We start from the raw sequence: 23,599 nt of genomic DNA, 5'->3' as shown, positions 1-23,599 counted from the left end.
CACAGATTCTCTTCATTTGGGTTCTATATGATTCCAACCCTAAACGAGCTAGAACTCATGAAGTGTACCCCTACATGGTTTAATATTTCTGCTAGTTAGAACTCATATGGTGCATTCACTACATAGTTTAATATTTCTGGATTGAGCCAATAAGACAAGGATCTGAAGATTTATAGTTATGGGATCCTTATTGCCAATGGTAATAAATTATTATTTAAGGAATCATCAGTTTAATTATTCTGTTGAACAAGTAATTTAAGGAAAATATGCAGACCTGACATGAGCAACAAAATTATGCTATAGTTCAACTTGATGTGTCTCTTCAAGTTTTAATTGAGAGCTAATTACTCGTTTTTTTCTTGTATCACTGCTAGATAATTAACAGCTCTTACAGTGAGTTTTACTGTTAACACTGGCCCTGCTCAGCAGCACTTTTATACGCCGTGCCTTATGTGAAATGCTCTTAAATATTACTAATTATATGATGCACTCCCAGTCTTCATGCTGGTTATCATTTAGCTGATTTTTGAGGGGATTATATTGGCTTGAGCCTCATATCTTCTTTTCATAACAGTTTAGTTGGCACATGGTATCTATACAGATTTATGGTGTACGGTACAATAATTAAATGTATGTATATTAATCTGTAAAGATAAATTCGGGGCATTAACATTTCCATCTCAAAGTATTATCTTTTATTGCTTTGTTTTGTTTGAGGCAGGCTCTCATTGTGTAACCATGATTCTCCTGGCTCAGCCTCTCGAGTGCAGGACTACAGTTGGTGCCACTATACTTGTCCAGGAAAGTGTTATTTGTCTTTGGATCTTTTGACTATTTTTTAAATCAACAGCCAAAAATTATTACTCTGAAAACTGTCACAAATTATAGACTACTTTGACCCATTCATACTCTGTATTGTTTCTTCTTGTCTAACTGTATTTGGTACCCATTATCTAACTTCTCTTTGCTCTTTTTCTACTTAATCACTAATGACCACTACTCTCTTCCTCTATGAGTTTCTCTGTTTTAGCTTCCACTAATTAGTAAGGACAAAATGAGTCTGATATTCCTTTCTGTTTGGTTTATTTAAAACAGTGTACTCTGGTTACCAACACATGATTGAAAATGACAGAATTTCATTATTTTTATGGCTGAGTATTTTTGGTATATATAACATATTTCTCTCTTCTCTCTTTCTCTTTGTGTTAGTACTAGGGATTGAGGTCTCAATATTCTGACTTGGCATTATTGCTTACTGCTGGTGCTTTATCATAGCATGCCTCTAGTCTCAGCATTTTGCTGGTTGATTGGAGATACGAATCTCATCAATTTGTCTTTTGTCTTTTCAGGCTAGATCTAACTATAATCCTCAGATATCGGCCTCCTGAGTAACTAGGCATTAGCCATTGATGTCCAACTATATACCATTTTTTCCTTAATCCCCATCTGCGGATGGACACAGTTGATTTTTATATATTGAGTATTGAGAGTAGCAGTGTAGTAAAGATGGGAGTGCTGGTATCTCCAATATAGTACTGTTTTCTTGAATGATTGTTTTCCAGAATGAGTGTATTAATTTACTTTTCTATCAACAGTATAAAAGATTTCCTCTTTCTCCCAACTCTTTTTTTTCTTTTTATTATCTTTAAGTAGTTATACTAAGGAATTGCCATTTAACAAAGTAGTTTATCAATACAGTTTATCTTTGTGTGCGTGCGTGCGTGCGTGCGTGCGTGTATCATGGAGCCTGAGCTCTGGCCTGGACGCTGTCCCTCAGCTCTTCATCTTAAGGCTAGCACTCTACCACAGCACCACTTCCTGTTTTTTTTTTTCTACTTATGTAGTGCTGAGGAATCGAACCCAGGGCTTCATGCATGCAAGGCAAGCACTCTACCACTGAGCCATCTTCCCAGCCCAGTATAGTTTATCTTAATCCGTGTTACCCTCTTCAACATTCTTGCCCATTGCTCCTCTACTTACCCCATTTCTCATCTTCTTAATTTTGTTAGATACACATTGGATTCTTTGTCAGTATTTATTACTTTTTTTCTTTTAACTGATGGTCATTCTGAACTGAGTAAGATGATAATTCATTATTTTTAATTTATATTTATCTTATGATTAGTGATGTTTAACATTTTCTCATATACTTGTTGATCAGTATGTATCTTCTTTTGAAAATGTCTACTTTGACCACATGAGTTGTCTGAAGTTTCTTATATATGCTGGGTATTAATCCTCTGTGAGATATAGTTGACAGATACCTTTTTTCTGTTCTGTAGGTCATCTCCTTACTGTATTGATTATATCCTTTGTGTGGAAGCTTTTTACTTTGATGCAATCCCTTTGCCCATTTCTGCTTCTTATCTGATTTTGGGGACATATTTTTAAAAGAAAAGCTTTGCCCAGAACAATATCCTGAACCTTTTTCCTTTTTCTTCTAGTCTTTAAATCTTTGATCTATTTAGAGTTGAGTTTTACATATGGTGAGGAATAAAGATCTAGTTTCATTATTCCGTTATAGATATTCAGTTTTCCTAATATTTATTGATGAGAGTGTCTTTTCCCCAGTGTACAGTCTTGGCACTTCTGTTGAAAATCAGTTGATTTTGTATTTGTGGGTTAATTTCTGACTTCTTGGTTCCATTGCATTGTTCTGTGTTTCTATGGCAGTACCAGTTTGTTATTTCTACTGTAGCTTTGTTGTATGTTTTGAAGTCATATACTTTGAAGCTTCCAACTTTTTTCGTTTTGCTCAGGATTGCTTGGCTTCTCAGGGCCTTTTGTGGCTCCATATGTTTCTTACGCCAATGTGGAGTGCCATCTTTTTTGTGACCACTTTGGGCGGATCATGTAATCTGTAGATCACTTTGAGCAGTACAGAATTTCAACAATATTACTTCTAATCCATGAGTAAGGAATGTTTTTAGTCATTTAAAAATATCCTCTTTAGCCAGGCACTAGTGGTTCACACCTGTAATCCTAGCTCCTCAGGAAACTGAGATCTGAGGAGAGCAGTTCAAAGCCAGCCTAGGCAAGAAAGTATGTGAGACTCTTAGGTCCAATTAATCACAGAAAAAGCCAGAAGTAGCACTGTGGCTCAAGTGATAGAGCACTAGCCTTGAGCAAAAAGTTGCTTAGCAACAGTGCTCAATCCCAGAGTTTGAGCCCCAAGGCCAGAAAAAAAAATCCTCTTTAATTATTTTCCTCAGGGTTTTATAATTGTCATTGAAGAGATCTCTTTCTTTCTTGGCTAGTTTTCCATATATATTTTGTTTTGGGAGTAGTTTTTATGAATGAAGTTAATCTCTTGATTTCTTTTCAGCAAGTTTATTATCAGAGTATAAAAAATAATGTTAATTGTATCCTGCAATGTTATTGAATTTGTATATTTGTTTTGATAGATTTTTAGTGGAGTCTCTTAACACAGAATAAGAAACAAAATCATCCTTTTCTGTTTGAGTTAAAGCAGCACTGTATTCAGTGTGGGCAGAACTTGTACTTTCTGAATGACAAATCTCACTTGAACTTTATCTGAACTTTTTTCTTCTCACTTTCTGTCTTCTGACTTTCAGATGATACTACTTATCAGCTAGTCATGACCTCGTTGTAAATTATGTCATGGGGGAAAGTCAGTTTAAATTCACTACCTTAATTAGGATTTATGATGGCTTGTGCATATGTACACGATGATGCAGAAGGCGTGGTCATCTACCACCTTACTGATTTTGCTTTTTTGATATATCTTTACCTGTATGTACACTTATTTTTTGATAGGTGTTTGATCTTTGATTCTAGATAAAGTCTGGCAACATTTAGCTGATAAAGTATATATCATGTAAAAAAGAGATGTCAGAATGGAATGAAAGGCAGGAAATACCTGGTTTAACAGCCATCACTGAACACCTAAAAATTTACTTTGCAGTTGTGCCATTCCTTTGTAAATGGTTATTATAAAGGTGTTGTGCAGAGGGGTTACTGTTTCATAAGCCAGGTAATGAGCACATTTCTTTTTAAACAAAGTCACCTTTTCCTTTGCTCTCTCCCAGTTTTTCCCTCCCGTCCCCACCCACAAATTGTATAGTTCATTTTCAACATAGTGTCTACTGAGTACCATTTGTTTTCTTTTACAAAAGATATTAACAAACTGACTGAAGATAAGAAGGAGGGAATCAGACAACTTGTACTGACCTTCCAGCATTTCATGAAAGAAGAAATCCAAGATGCTTCTCAGCTGCCACCTTCCTTTGACATATTTGAAGCATTTGCAAAAGTAAGTGTTCAGTTTCCTCTCTTACATGTGTCACAAGCCAGTCCTTTACCCCTAGTCTCTTGTTCTCTAAAATCGTCCATTGTGGAGTCTGTGGCTATTCTGTGGCATTGTTATTATTTTTATTATTATTGAATGTTCAAATGTGGTTAATACTAAATGTGAAATGTGATTTGCTGTCTTCTCTTGTTTATTGTTCAGTAATTTTGATCACATGTTACAGTGAAATTCTCTCCATATTGTATAGAGGGAAAATTCAGTGATAAGGAGGATAATTTTTTTGACAGAGTTTTAATATGCTGTCTTTCTCCCCATACACTTGTATATGTTTTTGCTACAGAAGTAGATCTTACACATCTTTGGAACTTTGGAGAGTCAGTTGGACCCAGATGTGTTGTTTCTGCCTAAGACAGTCTTCAGTAAATTTTTAATCACTTGTAGTTACTTTTCTGTTCATAAATTTGAGACATCAAACTGTTCTTTCTATTCTCTGTTTTCCTCCTCTTTGTCCCCTACAATCTCAGGGATGCGCTCCTGAGCTCACAGCATGGTATGTGTGTGTGATGCAAATCTCATCCAGCAAATTGGAAGTGGCTGGAGAAGTATGAGTCCACCATTGTAAACTTGCAGAGGAAATGGGTACCCACAGTGCACTCACTGCCTACAGTGGCTGCTTTCATATGTATGCTTATATGCATACATGTGTATACATGTGCCTGTGTATGTGTATTTATGCAGGTATGAATTTGTGTGTGTATGTATGTGTGCATATACATACACACACACATGTCAGTCTGGGTAAGTGCATTGTGAACTCATCTCCCTCAGCCTTTGAAGAAAGCTCCCCTTGGCCTCAAATACATCCTGTGTTGTTTTGCTTTTGGTCCCCTTCTTCCATGTTCATCAGGATCTGTGTTGGTAATAGACATTCTCAGCTTTTTTTTTTTTTTTCTGGTCCTGGAGTCAGACTCAAAGCCTGGGTGTTGTCCCTGATCTGTTCCAGCCCTGATCTCAGCTCTTTCGTATCCTCTACCCCCTCATCAAAGGTATATGGAATTCTGAGAGCTTGTATTTTATTTTACTCTTCGATTGTGAATGCTTTCAGATGTAGACAAAAGTAGAGAAACGTGTAATAAACCCTCCCATCTCCTAGAAAAAACAGTATGTATATATTTTACTGGCTATGGGGCTTGAACTCTGGGCCAGGGTGCTGCCCCTCAGCTCTTCAGCTCAAGGCTAGTGCTCTACCACTTAAGCCACAGCACCACTTCCGGTTTTCTGAGTGGTTTATTGGAGATAAGAGTTTCATGGACTTTCCTCCCTGGGCTGCCTTCAAACCATGATTCTTAGATCTCAGCCTCTTGAGTAGCTAGGATTACAGGTGTGAGCCACCAATGAGGGAAACCATGCAACCTGTGTTTCTTTGGGTCTGGCATACTTCACTTAATATAATTGAGGATCCACCTCACTCCAGTTAGAGTGACCATTATCAAGAAAACTAACAAAAACAGATGCTGGCAGGGATAGGGCCAAAGAGGAATGCAACTACACTGTTGGTGGGAATGCTAACTTGTTTGTCTACTCTAGAAAGCAGTTTGGAGGTTCCTCAAAAGACTAAACATAGAGTTCCCCTCTGACCCAGCAATCCCACTCCTGGGCATATATCCAAATGACTACAAAGCAGTCTACACTAAAGCCATCAGCACAACCATTTCATTGCAGCATTGTGTACCAAAGCTAAGCTATAGAATCAACCCATATGCCCTTCAGTGGACAAATGGATCAAGAAAATGTGGTATATATACACAATGGAATTCTATGCTTCCATCAGAAAGAATGGCATTGCTCCATTCATAAAGGAATGGAAAAACTTTTTTTTTTTTAATGTTTATATCTTAGGTTGTGTGTTCCTGGGAGCTTGTGCCTGAGTGAAACAAGTGTCAGGTATGAGAAATGAAAGGTAATGACTGCTTATCTAACAAAGAAGGTATCTAGAGAAGTTAGTGAGCACACTATTGTTGATATGCTCATAAAGATGAAGGCCAGGGGGAGTATGGGAAGGGATGGGAAGGAAAAACAAAGAGGAGGCAACAATGCTTGATAAGAAATGTACTCGTTATCTTGCCCATGTAATTGTAACTCCTCTGTACGGTATTCTCACAATAAAAAATAAAATTAAAAAAAAAAGATGAAGGCCAGACTTGCCTCTTCAACTCACTTCCAAATTCTTCAGAGAAGAGAGGCTATTTGTCCCCTTCCTTATCCCTCCTCCACATGCTTGTTCCTTCCAGTCTACCTTCTCACATTTCTGCTAGATGTTGTAATGGATTCATAGTGGAAGGACAACTGATTGGGTCTTGAACATTTGCTACAAATAGAGAATGTATGCATCCTACTGATCATAGACATAAACCCTTAAGGTTAGTAGATTACAGTTTGAGGAAAGATATAATTGGGAGGCTGAGTAGTCTGATGATTCTATCACTCTCTTCAGCCCGGGCAGTGACATTTTCTCCACCTATATGTGCCCATCTGTAAATGGGAAGAATAATATCGTCTCCTTCATCCATAATGGCAAGGTTACCTGACATGCGTTATTAATTTATGACCACTGCTGCTACCTCCCTCCTTAATTAGTATTTGAGTGTAAGATATTCGTGTTTTAAGTCTCCCTGTGCTGTCCTACAGCTGTGAGCGTAGCCTGTGACTGACTGGAAACCAGAGTTTCAGATGGCTGCTTGCTGTCATGCTCAGAATCTCTTGAGATTCGAGAATTTCTGTCCTTATGAGAAGAAATTTTGAAACAAGAACTGACATTTTCCTCTAGTAAGAGTAGTTTTTAAGTCATGATTTCTTTTCATCAAGTTTATTGTCAGAGTATAAAAATACTAATGTTAATTATATCCTGCAATGTTATTGAATTTGTGTATTTGTTTTGATAGATTTTTAGTGGAGTCTCTCTTAACACAGAACAAGAAACAAAAATCATAGGCTCTTTCTCATATGTATCTTAAGAGCATGAATAAAATTACAAGATTATTTTAGTGCTCATAAGTTCCAAATGGCATGGAATGGCTAGTGTTTTCTGTCTCATAATTATTGTCAATAATGGTTAATAGGCTAAACTTTTAGTAAACTAGTTTTGAGCTTATTTTTTGCACAGGGAAAATACCTTTTGGGTTTATTTTGCATGATTCTAGAAAAATAAACCTGTTGTCTGGATTTATGACTTTTCTGAAAATGTATTTGATAGACTGATTAAAAATGTGATAAAATCTAGCAATACAAGAGAAAATGAGCTAGTTGCATAGAATGCTTCAAAAACAGACCTTCAGTTGGAAGCAACAAGAATAAAGGTGACCTTCCTGACCACGGAACATATGCCACTGTTAGTGTTTCCAGAGCTCTGCGAGGTAGTGTTTAATTTTACAGTGTTGTGCAACTTTCAGGAAATTTTTGATTAGCAACTCCACATCTGTTTGGGAAGATGGTCCCTCCCTCTCTCTTTCAAACAACATAATAATTCTCCTTGTAGCATATTATTTTCACTCTTTGGGAGGACATATGTAATGATTACTGTGTGAGCCACAACTGGCTTTGCAGTGTACATTGCATAGATTTGAAAGTGGTTTTGAGGAACTGTTTTTTGTACTGTGATACTTCTTGTATTCCATTTCATTCTGAGTAGATTCTTACTGGGGAAGATTTCCTCTACTATGGAGAAACAGTGAAAAATGTGTTAAAACAAGAACATCACTCATTTGTAATCTGCAAATAAATAAGTGATACTGTATTTTCAGCCATGTTAGAAATAAGACCAATGCAACAGTCAGTTTTATATATTTTCATTTGGCTATCTTACACTTTTAAGACCTAGAGTTTTATTAAATAATCAATGTGATATTTTGCAATAGCTTCACAATTTTAGTAAAAAGTATAAATACACGGGGGGGGGGGAACGCACTAAATAACCCTTTCTTATGCCGTTTTTATTCTCTGGTAAACAGAGAACCACAGGAAAAAGCAAAAAAAAAAAACCTTTCAGTCTTCACTTTTCAATTCTGTGATCCCTTGCATTCTGGATATAGAGGTCCGGTCTGGCTTCAGTGCCATGCATGGTCTGATTTGTGGGCTGGATATGACTGTTGTTGTTTGAAAGGTCAGGAGTGTGTTTGTCACTTGAGCATCAAGTTTACATAAATTTTAGAGGCCTTTGGTTAATGAACTCAGTTGGGTTTCATGATGGTAGTATGCTATGAAATAGAAAAGAAAGCAATATTTTGAATTAATAAGGTGATGAATTATCTAATTAAAAAGTTGATGTGAAATAGCAGTATGATAACTTTGACCACATTACTAAATGGTCTAAGCAACTGGTCAGATGTGTCTGGGTCCCATTAAGGAAAAACACATCTTTAAATATTTAATGCCCAAAGTGAGTAGATGCACCAGTATGGCTAACCTTCTGCACCCAGGAGTGGGCTTCTATGCATTTGGTGTGACTACTGGGTGAGACAGCTCAGCTTTCATAACAGCCCTCCAGTGTAGAGGGCATTGGGCTCCTAGGTGAGGTAATACCATTCTTACTTGGAAGAAGTTTGTCTTTGAATAAAGATCATCAGTAGTGAATGAGTTGGCTTCTGTTTTGTCAGCCTTGCAGGGTGGGATACATAGATAATTGCAAGTCAAGGATGTGATCAGATTTGAAAATTGACTCCTGGAAAATATCCATGTGTGTTTGCTAATGGTTGCTTCAGGCTTTTAGCTTCTAAGTGAAATAATGATACTAGATTTTTTTTTTGTGCTACAGATAGTTCACTGCTGATACGAATGACATGTGCTTGTTGGAGTCAGCAGAGAATCTTTACCATCCTTTGCATTTTGTGGATGCAAGACATGGTGCTTGGTGTAGTTCAAAATCTTCCAGTTCACAGAAGTAGAAGATTGCTTTCTACCCTCTTAGACTTGGGTGATTTTGGTTTTGAAAGTTCTTTTGAAAGTACTTCACCTTTGCAATTGCTAAGTAATACAGAGTTCTCTGCATGTTTATTAATTAGATCACACATTTCCCAGTGACAGTGACATGGTTGAGTAACTTCCTCTTCTTAAAGCCTTTTCATTTGTCAGTTCCCTTTTAGCCCAGCTCCTTGCATCCCAATCTTTGATTACATAGGTCCTTCCTTACTACTCCGAGGCTTCCTTCCCATTCTTCAAGATGTTGTCTTTTTAAGGAAAACTGTCAGCTTCTTTAAACATTGCCCCATTATGGCATGAAGTGTAAAGTGTTAAGAGCACATAGTTCTTTATTTGCTCTTCCAATTGTTTTGTTACAAATGATCCCATTCCACAGATATTTTTAGAGGAGACTTCAACAGGAAGGTTTTAGGTAGACTGTAATAGACATAGAAAGTGAGAAAGTAGGGGGCTGGGAAGGTGGCTCAGTGGTAGAGCGCTTGCCTTGCATGCCTGAGGCCCTGGGTTCGATTCCTCAGCACCACATAAGCAAAAAGAAAAAGGCCGGAAGTGGCACTGTGGCTCAAGTGGTAGAGTGCTAGCCTTGAGCTGAAGAGCTGAGGGACAGCGCCCAGGCCCAGAGTTCAGGTCCCATGACCGGACTCCCCCCGCCCCCCCCCCAAAAAAAAAAAAAAGAAAGTGAGGAAGTAGAATCCCCTTTCTTCCAGGTAAGGGGAGGAATGAGGTTACCACACTGCTGTTCATGTGTAAGCAGCAGTTTAACTCCACTGTCCTGTATTTGACATACTGGAGCTTTTGGTTAGACTCTTGCCTTTGAGGTGATGTGGTGTATGTTGTTTAACTGGAGATTTATAATAGCCCAAGTATATGCTTTTATTTTTTTTGTCTGCATCCATTTGGTTCTGCTTTACCATCCAGGTAATAGTGTGATACCATGTTTTGGTAAATGCATTGTTTTGCTAGAATTTGATACTTTCCTGTGAACTAGAATGCCAGTGAGAAGATCATAGGGCAGTATACTTGGTGATATTAAATGTTTTTGAATAATTAAAAATACATAATGGCTTTAGGGATAACCTTGATGTCTGCTAACTAGATGAAGATGGAATAGATGTTTCTTAAAATTACTCAATGTGACTATCTTTAAAAAATCTTGGAGCTGGTCACCAGTGGCTCACACCTGTAATCTTAGCTACTCAGGAAGTTGAGATCTGAGGATTGCAGTTGGAAGCCAGCCCCAGCAGGAAAGTCTTCCATACTCTTATCTCCAGTTAATCACTAAAAAAGCCAGAAGAGGTCCTGTGGCTCAAGTAGTGGAGAGCTGCCCAGTGCTCAGGTTTAGGACCAGCAAATAAATTAATTAAATCAAATCAAGTCTATCAAATCCATCTATCGGGCATGTATCCATTTTTCTAGATGGATACTAGTTTTGGTACTTAGTGTGATATTGTGTTTAAAAATGTTGCTATTACAATCCTTTCTGTCTTTATTTTGATGTGACAGAGTACCAAGTATAAGAAAAAGTGATTAATTCTCTCACATTGAAGTCATTTAATTGTTCTTTACCTAACAGCTGCTTCCTATTCAGTACACTGAACATAAAACCCTGGTCTGTCTTTGTGCTATCATAAATTTTAAATGTGAACCATTCTTCTTTTTAAGTATCATATGATATTTCTGTTTTCAATTTGTCGGTATGGAAGACAGTTTTGCTTGAGCTTGCTCTTGTGGTTGGCTGGGAGGTCTGCTTCTGGACTTTTCCCTGCTTCATATGTCACTATGATATTTAATATTGTTGGTGTGCAGAAAAGGGGAGAATAGTTGGATTTATCATTTGTAAGCTTTTATTCCTACAGTATATTGGAGAAATGAAGAAATGGTTCAAAATTAAGCAGGGGTTTTAAAAATATTTTATGTCAGCAAATCAGCTTAATATATTTCAGTTCACAAATATTCATTAATTATCTACACAACTATGTATAAAAAGAATACTTGAGTTAGGTGGTTTTTTTGTTTTTGTTTTTGTTTTTGGTTATGGGACTTGAACTCAGGGCCTGGGCACTGTCCCTGAGACTCTTTGTGCTCAAGGCCAGGGCTCTACTACCTGAGCCACAGCTCCACTTGTATTTTTTGAGTATTTTATTTGAGATAGGAGTCTCATGGGTACTTTTCTGTCTAGGCTGGCTTTGAACTGTGATCCTTAGATCTCAGCCTCCTGAGTAGTTAGGATTACAGGCGTGAGCCCCTGGTGCCTGGCCCAACACTTAGTTTTAACGTAAATATAATTTATTGGAAGTTTTTTTGAAAGCAGGACTGCATTGGCACCTTTCCCTCCCTCCTTTAAAAGTTTTTACTTGTCATGCTCAGTACGTTGTTTTTTTTTTGTTTTGGTCCGGTTGTGGGGCCTGAACTCTGGGCCTGAGTGCTGTCCCTCAGCTCTTCAGCTCAAGGCCACTTCTGGCTTTTTTTTTCTTTTTGCTTATATGGTAGTGAGGAATCGAACCAAGGGCCTCAGGCATGCAAGGCAAGTGCTCTACCACTGAGCCAACTTCCCAGCCCCAGTACATTTTTTTTTTTTTTAAGGAAAACGTTCTCAGTGTGAAGGTGCCATGTTAAGAACAGATAGTACTTACTAGTGGATGGTGGTGATAACAGACTTGAGATGGAGATTTGAGGTGGGAAGATGATTTATTTGATTCGGGCCTTTGTTGGAAGGTGTTAGTCACCTTCACGGATAGGACTGGTTTTGGACAGGAATGCTGGCTTGGGATCTTTGAAATGTGTTCCTGAGGCAGTCACAGAAGGCCTCCCTTCTCAGTGTGGGCTTCTTCCTCCTCAGGACCTCTCCTCCCCGCGCCCCCCCCCCCCCCCCCCCCCACAGCATCCTAGTTGTGTTCCAAATGAAAGAGTTGGCCGTAGGCTTTTGCTTTGTTTTCAAAGTGAAATGAGAAAAGTCTTTGCAAAGATGCAGAAAGAACCTCCTGAGGTGCCCAGAGTTTAGATTTTGAAAGAAGAGTTTCAGAAGGTAGCCAATATATGAAAGAGCAGAAAGCAGAAGGAGTAACTTCAGCATTGAATTCATTGATGCTACTTTTATATTTCAGATGCTTTAAAATAGTAAAATCTATTATTATTTTATGATGATGGATGATAATTGTACTATTGATCTTTTTTTTTTTTTTATCAAAGTGTTGTTGTAGTATTCTTAAGGAAAACCTGGGTTATTTTTTCTCATTACTTGAAAAGATTCCCTCTGTCTGCACTGAAACCTAGATGTTACTTACATCTGAAGTAGTGCTAGCCAGTGTGATGTGAAGTGTTTCTGGAGCCCAAAGTCAGTGATTCAGGATTTGTCAAACTTAGAATTGTTCTATAATGAGCATAATCAGAATGTAGAAGGAACAAGGTCAAAATGGTCTATCTGAACAAGAACTTGCTTTCACTAATCTTTTGCTTTACATTATTATACTTTAAAAGTGGTGCACAAATTTGATTTCTACCTTAGTAAATTAGAGGTATAAGATTATTTTGTGAGTGTGAGATTTCTTACATATTGTACTAAGGGCAACAATAAAGTGATCATGCATCAAATAGCCCATCTGTTTGCAATTCTTTGTTAAAGTATTATAGTTTAGAATGTAGAATATAGATTTTCTTCATGAACATTAAAATAAAATTATATTCAAGTCGATAATTCCAGTTCTTTTGCATTTAAAGAAATGTAGTCAATACACTTGATTTTTTTTTTTTTTGGTGGTTGATTGTGGGGCTTGAATTCAGGGCCTGGGTGCTATCCTTGAGCCTCTTTGTGCTGAAGCCTAACGTTCTAGCATTTGAGCCACAGCGCCACTTCTGGTTTTTAGAGTAGTTAGTTGGAGATAAGAATCTCACAAGGCTTTTCTACCTGGGCTGGCTTCAAACCACGATCCTCAGATCTCATCCTCCTGAGTGGCTAAGATTACAGGCATGATCCACCGGCACCTGGCTTGCTGACTGTTTTTATGTCGACTGAGAAATTTCTACAAACCTCTTATTTTGATTTGTAGTGAAGGTAGGACCCAGAAGTATGCTTTGATGTTGCTAAGAGGATCACCAAATGCTTGGTGTGAATGTCTGGCTGGCTCATCAGTCACCTGCAGCTCTTTCCAAACCAGGAGGTAACAAAGACTGCAGTAACCTGCCTTGGTTGTGGTTGCCTGCTGCCCACAGATGCCTGCAGAATATAAAGGGTGTGTGTGTGTGTGTGTGTGTGTGTGTGTGTGTGTGTGTGTGTGTGTGTGTGTGTGTGTGTGTGTGTGTGTGTGTGTGTGTGTGTGTGTGTGTGTGTGTGTGTGTGTGTGTGTGTGTGTGTGTGTGTGTGTGTGTGTGTGTGTGTGTGTGTGTGTGTCTGTGTGTCTGTGTGTCTGTGTGTGTCTGTGTGTCTGTGTCTGTGTGTCTGTGTGTGTGTCTGTGTGTGTGTGTCTGTGTGTGTGTGTCTGTGTGTGTGTGTGTCTGTGTGTGTGTGTGTCTGTGTGTGTGTGTCTGTGTGTGTGTGTGTCTGTGTGTGTGTGTGTCTGTGTGTGTGTGTGTCTGTGTGTGTGTGTGTGTCTGTGTGTGTGTGTGTCTGTGTGTGTGTGTGTCTGTGTGTGTCCCAGCTCATGTCATAAGACCAGACAAGCGTTGAGAATCATAGGACAAACTAATTTTGTATGCATTTTAAAGGAAGGCCCCTTAGTATATTTTTGATTTTTTAATGTTAGACTTTCCAAGAAATTTCTAATACAAGAATTAACAGAATGGGAGGGTGGAGATGGGAAGGGATGGTAAAGGGAAACAAAGGAGGAGGCAACAATGCATGATAAGAAGTGTACTCATTAGCTTGCTCATGTAATTGTAACCCCTCTGTATGGTATTTTCACCATTAAAAAAATTTAAAAGAAAGAAAGAAAGAAAAAGGAATTAACAGAAGCATGACTTTAGTTAGAATTTTTCTCCTAAATAGGGCTATGGATACCTAAATGTTAATTTCAGATTATATTCCTCAAATGACTTTATAGCCTTTATTGTCCCTCATAAGTATTCATTTAAACCATTTTTGAGGAAAGTATTCCTGCATATTTTAACATGAAGCAGTCTGTCTTGATCATTAATTTTTTTAATATAGCAAAGCTGTGAAATTACCACAGCCCCTAATATTTTAAGTAAAAGGGTGACTTTTGTTACATTGAAGATAACAAGGAAGGTCTTTTCCAGACCTCTTGCTGAAATGAGGTTTCTATAACTATTAAATTATTGTTGAAATGCAGCATTGTTCTTGTAGCAATTTTGTTTCTTGTATGGATTTTAGAATCAAATATGAAACAGAATCTGTAACATTGTTTCACCAGATCACAACCAAGCTTGGAACACCTGATTCAGAGCCTGGCTTTCTGGATAAGCTGGAGGCGGCCGCAGGGGCAGTGTCTCCTACTTCAGTCAGTAGATGGCATTCCTCTCACGGTGTGTGTGGTCACACGCCTCTAGTCCTGCGTTCGTACCTGCTGCACCCTGCAGGGCCCCAGACATAGCTAGAGGTTCCAGCCGCTATGAGCAGCAATGCTCAGGGACATAGGACCTTTCAACTAAGATGAAAGTTTCAGTTATCTTTGGTGAACTTTTAAAACAAAGATTCCACAGCCCACAGAGATTTATCACAGGAACATCGCTCTTCAGATAAAAATTTATTAATTAGTTTATGGCTCCAAAACATAAGCATCAAATTCAAGTGTAATGTCACTGATTCCTACAGAAATGTGGGCTGTTGTAGGGTACTGGAGACTGGGTGGTATGTGGGGGAGACAGGGATGCAGGGCGGCATCTTCTGGGTACTGGAGCCAGGTGTGGAGGACGGGGATGCAGGGCGGCAGCTTCTGGGTACTGGAGCTGGGGTGTGGAGGACAGGGATGCAGGGCGGCATCTCCTGGGTACTGGAGCCAGGTGTGGAGGACAGGGATGCAGGGCGGCATCCTCTGGGTACTGGAGCTGGGGTGTGGAGGACAGGGAGGCAGGGCGGCATCTTCTGGGTACTGGAGCTGGGGTGTGGAGGACAGGGATGCAGGGCGGCATCTCCTGGGTACTGGAGCTGAGGTGTGGAGGACGGGGATGCAGGGCGGCATCTTCTGGGTACTGGAGATGGGGTGGTGTGTGGAGGAGACAGGGATGCAGGGCGGCATCTCCTGGGTACTGGAGCTGGGGTGTGGAGGACAGGGATGCAGGGCGGCATCCTCTGGGTACTGGAGCCAGGTGTGGAGGACAGGGAGGCAGGGCGGCATCTCCTGGGTACTGGAGCTGGGGTGTGGAGGACAGGGAGGCAGGGCGGCATCTTCTGGGTACTGGAGCTGGGGTGTGGAGGACAGGGATGCAGGGCGGCATCCTCTGGGTACTGGAGCTGGGGTGTGGAGGACAGGGAGGCAGGGCGGCATCCTCTGGGTACTGGAGCTGGGGTGTGGAGGACAGGGATGCAGGGCGGCATCCTCTGGGTACTGGAGCTGGGGTGTGGAGGACGGGGATACAGGGCTCACTTCCATCACCATGAATATTTGGAATGTGGTTCATTCTGCTTGCATGGAGGTGGTAAAAATCACTATGCTACATTTTTTCCTCACAATATTTCCTGCTTATGTATTCATTGAAGTCTATTTTTATTTTATGTGTTTTTTTGTGGCTGGTCCTTTGCTAAGATTAAATAAATATTCAATGGCTGTGTGCATAGAGAATTATTTCAAATTTGTTATTTTCTGTATGCTTTGGAGAACTTTTTCCAAAAACAATGAAATGTCTTTCTATCTTCATAGGCATTCCTTCAGATTTATTATATTTTTCTGCTTGCTGTATACAGATTTTTGCTTTTGTATTTATTTTATGTTTGTGCTATATACAAATACATTCTATTATGTTTATATTGTGGCTTATTTTCTTGGTTAGTAGCATCTGAAGTATGTGCATTATTTAATTGCATTGCATGTACAGTGTATTGTTTCATTTAACAGTGAAGTTATGCTTTGTTCCCACTGAGTGTTCCCTCATCTGATGTGCAGTAAGCGTAACTTTGTGCTCTTGTATTTTAGTTTTAGACTAGTAGCTGCATACCCTAAACTTGTTATCACTAGATTTAGTCCATTATGTTCAGAATGTTAGCAGAGGTAGATTCCTTCTTTTAAAAATCACTAAAAAATTACTGTATACTAGCCATACAATGGACAAGGGTCTCATATCTAAAATATTCTTGGAGCTCAAAAAATTAAATCCCCCAACAACAAATCCTCAAAGAAACTTAACTGCCCAATAAATAAGTGGGCTAAAGACTTAAAGAGAAACTTCTCTGAAGAAGAAAGAAGGATGGCCAATAGACACATGAAGAAATGCTCAACCTCCCTAGCCATAAAAGAAATGCATATCAAAGCAACATTAAGATACCACCTCACCCCAGTTAGAATGGCAAAAATCAAGAACTCTAATAACAACAGATGCTGGAGGGGATGTGGACAGAAGGGAACTTTATTGTTGGTGGGAGTGTAAACTTGTTCAACCACTTTGGAAAGTAGTATGGAGGTTCCTCAAAAGACTCCACATAGAGTTCCCCTATGACACAGCAATCCCATTTTTGGGCATTTACCCAAATGTTTACAAACAAGACCACACTAAAGCTACCAGCACAACTATGTTTATTGCAGCATTATTTACTATTGCTAAGATAGGGAACCAACCCAGATGCCTCTCAGTAGATGAATGGATCAAGAAAATGTGGTATATATACACAATGGAATTCTATGCCTCCATCAGAAAGAATGACATTGCCCCATTTGTTAGGAAATGGAAAGACTTGGAAAAAATTATATTAAGTGAAGTAAGCCAAGCCCAAACAAACATAGGTCCCATGGTTTCCCTTATTTGCAATATCTAGTATATGTATGAGTCAAGCAGAAAAGGTCAGATAAGGTGATGTTAGGAAAATGAACCCTAAGATATGTATTCAAATGTTTTTTTGCATGCTTTTGTTTCTAACGCATTTATAAGATGATTTCTTTGTTGCTTTGTATGTCTCTCCCCCACAGTATAACCCCTGCTTTCACTGTATTTGATGTCGGTATAATTTGTGGAGGGGAAGGGGAAAAACAAGTGGACCCGTTGCAACAATGAGAAGTACAAGTTGTCATCTTGAAAACTAACTTTACAGCTGTGTGTGTATGTGTGTGTGTGTGTGTGTGTGTGTGTGTGTGTGTGTGTGTGTGTGTGTGTGTGTGTGTGTGTGTGTGTGTGTGTATTGGGTGGGGGGTGGGGGGAGGCTGGGAAGGGGATGGGAAGGAGAAACAAAGGAGGAGGCTACAATGCTTGATAAGAAATGTACTCATTATCTTGCCCATGTAATTGTAACCCCTCTGTACAATATTTTCACAATAAAAAATAAAAATTAAAAAGATTACGTATTATCAAAAGCATTTGTAAGATCTCTCCCTTAGTTCTTTGTGTCTTTGGGATGTATCTTCTGTGTACTTATGTATTCTATGACAACAAATCTGATGGAATAATCTGATGGAATAAATCTTTGACCTCAGCATTCTGTTTTAAATGTACCAGCATGTTTTAAGCTTTTTTCTGGAGGTAATATCTTGATATGTAACCCAGGTCCTGAAATTCAGCATGTCGTCCAAGCTGGCCTAGAACTCGCGATCATCCTGCCTCACTTGGTTGGTACGCTATGGTTTAAGTGCTGTACAAGTATACTAGTTTTCTGTTGCTGCTCAAGAAGCAGGCACAGTCTTAATGGCTTACAAAAGCACTAGTTTATTATACAGATCATGTGTCCCAGAGGGCAGCTGTCTCAGGAGTCTACCAACACCATAAGCATCCACTCACTTACTCTTGGTTCAACCCCATGTGATAGGCATTATTACTGGCACTGTTTTATGGACAGTTGGTGCAGAGCCTTAGAGCACAAAGCCAGAGAGCCTAGATAGCAGCTCAGGCAGCCTAACTGTTTTCATTGTCTCCACAACTGGAATTACAGGTGTGCTCTACCATACCTGGCTACTATGTTCTTTGATTGCATCATTTCTCCTGTATTTGATTTAAAAAGTAGTTTTGTTCATCATGGCTCCAGGAGTATTAGGTGTGAATGCACAAGCACACGTGCACATACACTGTTTAGATGGTTAATAGGCTGTGACATATGCAGGATAGTGGGGTACACTCTGTGATATTTGCACAACAGTCACCTAGTGCATTTCTCAGAACATAAGCCTTTTGCTAAGTGACATCTGGCTTTATTGCTCTTGTAGGAGCCCAGCCTTGTAGCCTTTTTTGTTTCACATTTTCTGTATGTCTGGGAGTTCTCTTTCTTTTATAATTAGTGTTTCTTAGAAGACTTAACATACTTACATTTTTTGGCAGCCTTTACTTAGGTCCACATAGCTTTAATATGGCTTTAAAAGTACTTCTTTGACCATTTAAGTCACTTCTAAGTCATACTTCTAACTGCTGACCTGCCCCATATACTTACCTATTTGGTCTGCACCATGTCACTTTTCCTTTTCTTTTCCATTTTGTTTTTTCTTCCCTTCTCTCTCTCTCTCTCTCTCTCTCTCTCTCTCTCTCTCTCTCTCTCTCTCTGTCTCTCTGTCTCTGTCTCTGTCTCTGTCTCTGTCTCTCTCTCTCTCTCTCTCTCCCTCCTTCCTTTCTTTTCTTTCTTTCTCTCCTCCCTCCCTTCCATATTCTTGCTCTAGCTTTCAAAGTTCAGGTTTTTCTTCAAAAGTTTGGAGTTGTGGCTATGCTGGATTAGTTTGCATGCCACAGTGATATGTCTGAGCTGGAGTCTGTTGTCTTTTTAGCCGAAGTGTGAGCAGTCTAGTTTGCCCAACCTCCTTAGATAACTTTGGTTCATCACCTGGCAGAAGATCCAGCCAAACTGAAAGAGGCATGAAAGTTCACTGGTTGTGAACTGAAAAGTGCCTCCCTCTAGCTACCACCAAGTTCAGGGCTCAAATGATGCCCTTAGAATCCGGTGAGGGCCTCTGTTCTCAATCTCCTTCCATTTGGGGCAAGGCAGTGGGCAGAATTCCAGTATTCGTCCTCCTGGCACTAAATCCAGCTGGAAAAGCTTTTGTTGTTGTTATTTAAGCATGAGTTCTCAAATTAACCATGATTGTCTCTTTTTTTTTTTTGGGGGGGGGTGGAGGCGGTGGCAGTGCTCTGCCACTTGAGCCATGTCCAAACCCCTGTGACTGTGTCTCACTGTCATGGGCTGACCAGGTGTGGTTGTTGTAGCCATGGGAATGCAGAATTGTGATTGTTTGGCCACATCATATATCCACTCAGTGCTTCCCCACAGAGACACGGGATGGACGGAGAATCCCAGAGGATGTGGAGAGTGAACGTATCTTCATCATCTTACCTGGTGCTCTTGTACTCTTCTGTAAGACTGATTGATTGCCCATCAGTGGATGGCTCCTCTTCTGCTTTGAAGTAGTCATTTCTGTATTTACTTACTTTCTAGACATTTATTTGCTACCAGTAATGTAGACGTACAAAGGATGGGAATAAAATGTAAAAAAGGCATCAGATGTCTTGGAGCACTTAACACACTACAAATTTTTTGCTCTCCAACTGAAGCTTAGAAGGTATCAGGAATCCTGTTGGGTCCTTTGGCATGTAAAAGAGTGTTCCTCTCAAAGAAATGCCACAGTATACAACTTGCGCATGCATCTGATTAAAACACAACCTTATGAGTTCACGTGTGCAGGTAAGGGGATTGGTGTGGGACCTTTCATTTGTCCTCAGGTCTGCACTGTCATGTCAGTGGTGCTGTCCTGAGGCTCTGTGGTCAGGAGCCCCTTCAGTCTGGTGATTATCTTGTATTGCTCTCACTCTCAGTTTGTGCTGCGTGGCACTTTTCTTGTTGGTTTGTCTTGGCTTGGATTCGATATCCTGGGACAAGGAACTACCTAATGTTTGCTGACTGGGCGTTGTGGAGTGGTGAATGTATCTTTGCTTTGATCATGGACCAGATTCAGTTTTCTCTTTTTTAGAACATTTTTTTCTTCATTGTATATTTGTAGCCTATTGCTCATAAGACTTTAAATTTTTCCTCAAGTACTCATTTATATTTCATAAGCAGATTCTGGGTTTGGTGTTTGTTCAGTTTTCCATGTGTCCTTTTTAGAATGAGGATTGCTTTAATACTCATTGCACAGTCATGGTTGGTGTTGATCAGCAGAGAGGACTTGTGTTTCTAGAAAGCTCAGCTCTCCTTACAGTGGGTTATACTACTGTAGAAAGAAAATGAACTGCACTCATAGGCCGGGTGCTTTCTATTATCCAATCTAAGTTAATATCCCTTGTTTCTGTTTTGTTTGCAATAAAGCTCAGTCTTTGATTTCCTGAAGTCTTTGTAATTGGTAAAGAAAAAGCAAACTTGATGTGCTTTGTGAGAGAAAAGAAACTGGGTATTGGCTGTATGTCAGACACTGCGTCTTGCATGTATTATATTTTAAATCTTCACAGCAGTGCTATGGGATAAGAACTATTATCATCCCTGGTCTAGAGGGATAATAATAGAGGGTTAAAAGAGGGACAAGATCCCAGCTTAGCCCAAGAAGACAAATAATAACAGATGCTGGCAAGGATGTGGCAAAAGGGAATCCTAATATACTGTTGGTAGGAATGTAACTTGCTCAACCACCCTAGAAAGCAGTATGGAGGTTCCTCAGAAAACGAAGCATAGACCTCCCCTGTGATCCAGCAGTTCCACTCCTGGGTATTTATCCAAAAGATTGCTAGCCAACAGAATCAGCCCAGTCCTCTCAAAAGATGGATGGATCGAGAAAATGTGGTATATATATATGCAGCAGAATCAATTAGAATGATGTTGCATCTTTTGCAAAGAAATGGAAGGACTTGGAAAAAACTATGTTAAGTAAGTAAGTCAGGCCCAAAGAGACAGAGGTTGCATGTTTTCCCTCTTTGGTGGAAGCCAGAATTAGATATAAACAACAAGCAAGCATGTTGGGTGGGCATTATGAAAGCCTCTACAAATCTAGTAACTGAAATATGGTAGATTTAAGGAAGAATAGTGTAATTCCTTATAAAGGCAATGTGAAAAGTTCAACAAAACAAACAACAGGAAATGGATACTGGAAAGGGTGGGATGGGACCACCGGAAGAGGGGTGGATGAATGAAGAGGACAAAGAGGAGATCTCTCATTCTTTTTCACATTGTTTTCTTGACTGATGTCGTCCGCTTGTATGGATTTAGCTAGCAACCAGTGAGTCCTCATAGCTATTGCAGACTGCCCTTAGGACCTCCCCTACATAGTATTAACTACCATCATTGTCTCATCTTCCAGACTTAAATAGCTCGTATGATTATCTAGGCTTGCCCTCAGATCTGTATGACTCTTGTATGTCTTTTATTGTATCTAATTTCTTCAATCTAGAAGGCTTTGAATCTATGTTAACATTTCAAACATTTCCTTTTTAAGAATAAGAATCCTGTTTCCCTTAATATTGTGCTTTCTCTAAAACTAATGCTTCGCCATTAAAAATTAATGCATAAAGAAAAATACATTATTACATTGGGGAGTAGATGTTGCTATTAAGTAGACAATACATCTAAATTTGATAAAATATTGAATTATCTAAATGTTCTTATAATCTTAACTGTGATATAAGAATGTCTCCAAATCTTTTCCAATGGGTGAGGACAGTCCTGTAATTTTGTATTGAAAATAGAAGGACAAGTTGACTATACATAAACATATACATATACATATACATATACGTGTATGTATATGATTATATGCAGTTTTTAGGACTGTATTCTGGAAAACAAACTAGTTATACATATAAATATTTGTTTGTTTGTTTTTTTGGTCCAGTTGTGGGGCCTGAACTCTGGGCCTGGCCGCTGTCCCTCAGCTCTTCAGCTCAAGCCCTCTACCACTTGAGCCACAGTGCCACTTCCGACTTTTTTCTTTTTGCTTATGTGGTGCTGAGGAATCGAACCCAGGGCCTCAGGCATGCAAGGCAAGCGCTCTACCACTGAGCCACTTTCCCAGCCCAAAATATTTGTTAAAAATAGAAAAAGTAATGTTATTTATAGCTAAATTTGCTATGGATTAAGGTGATAGCCAGCATTTTCTGCTACAAATGTTGACACTTCTCTTGCAAAATCAGTTTATTGTTGAAGCAAAGTAAGTTGCAATTTTAGGACACTCAGCATTCATATGCTGTTCTGCACAATCACTACACATAAAAAAGGAATGATTTTTCTCACAGCTGAAATTGGGAGGAAAAATATAACTGTTTTTGGATGCTTGTAGAAACAAGTGCTTGAAAAGTCTTAAAAGGAGAGAAAATCCAGATTCTCATCCTCGGCAGGATTGAGGTTTTGCTGAGGGTGAAGCTATTACCTGTCGGCCGACGCAGTCAACATGTCCAGACTTCAGAATGCCCTCAGCACAGTGATAACTCCCTTTTCATTTAGAATCGAGTTGTTCCAAGTGGTGAAATTATCCAGTGAGGTCTCCCAATGCAGTAACCCCACGTGTGCACGCTCATGCCATAGTGAACCCCTGAGGCTCATAATCCAGGCTTCTGTTGAGGATTGATTTGGTTCTCTATTTGACGAATTCCTACTTGCTAGTTCTATGGTTGTCATCTCAGTTGTTTAACGATTTATTTTTCTTGTTCAGAAAATTGAGTTTTCCAGCTCATATGGCTATCACTTGTATTGAAGTCAAGGTCAAAATCTTTTAATTTTATTGATGGAACTGGTATTATAACCTGAGGGTCTCTTGCTGTGTATTTAAATTCTGTCATATTGCCAAAAAAGTCATATTGTAGCTTCTAGTCCAGCAGATACTTTTATTAAATCCCTTGGCTGTGTCTAGTTTACTTTTCCTTGGGAGAAATATAACAGAATTTCACTAGCATCATGATCACAAATAGATTGTTACCATGGCAACCTGACAGTTTTTTAATATTAGAATTTTCTTGTTGAAGCAAAATTTATGACATTAGAGACCTTCCCTTGACTGTGAAACCTTTATACTGTCTCTTGTAGTTGGAATTACACTGTGTCCATCCAATCAGCTCATTAATTCCTCAGCTACTATGTTAAGGAGACCTTTGCTTTCTCAGGTAAACACTCTTTGGGTAGGGTGTTTTATGCTGTTCAGCACTGCTGAGGTGCACAAGAGATACTAATTAAGAGAGTCACACTTCTGTCGTATCAGAGAGCTTTGCTTTCTACTACCTGCATGGGGTGGTAGAAAATTGCTCAGGTTCCCTGACATTGGCTTTATAAATTCTAAGTAGGAAGAGTAATTTCTATCTTTATTT

The 23,599-nt window shown here is 39.3% G+C and overlaps 1 protein-coding gene across 6 annotated transcripts in view; it reads left to right on the top strand.

Annotated features, from left to right (window-relative positions):
- Smyd3 (SET and MYND domain containing 3) overlaps positions 1-23,599 on the top strand; it is a 401,196-nt gene that overhangs the window by 99,517 nt on the left and 278,080 nt on the right. For all 6 annotated transcript variants that reach the window (XR_011372134.1, XM_070023183.1, XM_070023182.1 and 3 more), the window contains one exon: positions 4,137-4,273. Coding sequence is in view for 5 of the 6 variants with exons in the window: in XM_070023183.1 (XP_069879284.1) it covers positions 4,137-4,273 (137 nt within the window). In the remaining variant the exon portion in view is untranslated. The remainder of the gene's footprint in view (positions 1-4,136; positions 4,274-23,599) is intronic.

This window comes from Dipodomys merriami, unplaced genomic scaffold (genome assembly GCF_024711535.1).
Source record: "Dipodomys merriami isolate MVZ:Mamm:240054 unplaced genomic scaffold, mDipMer1.0.p SCAF_158, whole genome shotgun sequence".
NCBI classification, from domain to species: domain Eukaryota; kingdom Metazoa; phylum Chordata; class Mammalia; order Rodentia; family Heteromyidae; genus Dipodomys; species Dipodomys merriami.
Note: the sequence above shows the minus strand (reverse complement) of the source record. Positions and strands in the feature narration are given on the sequence as shown.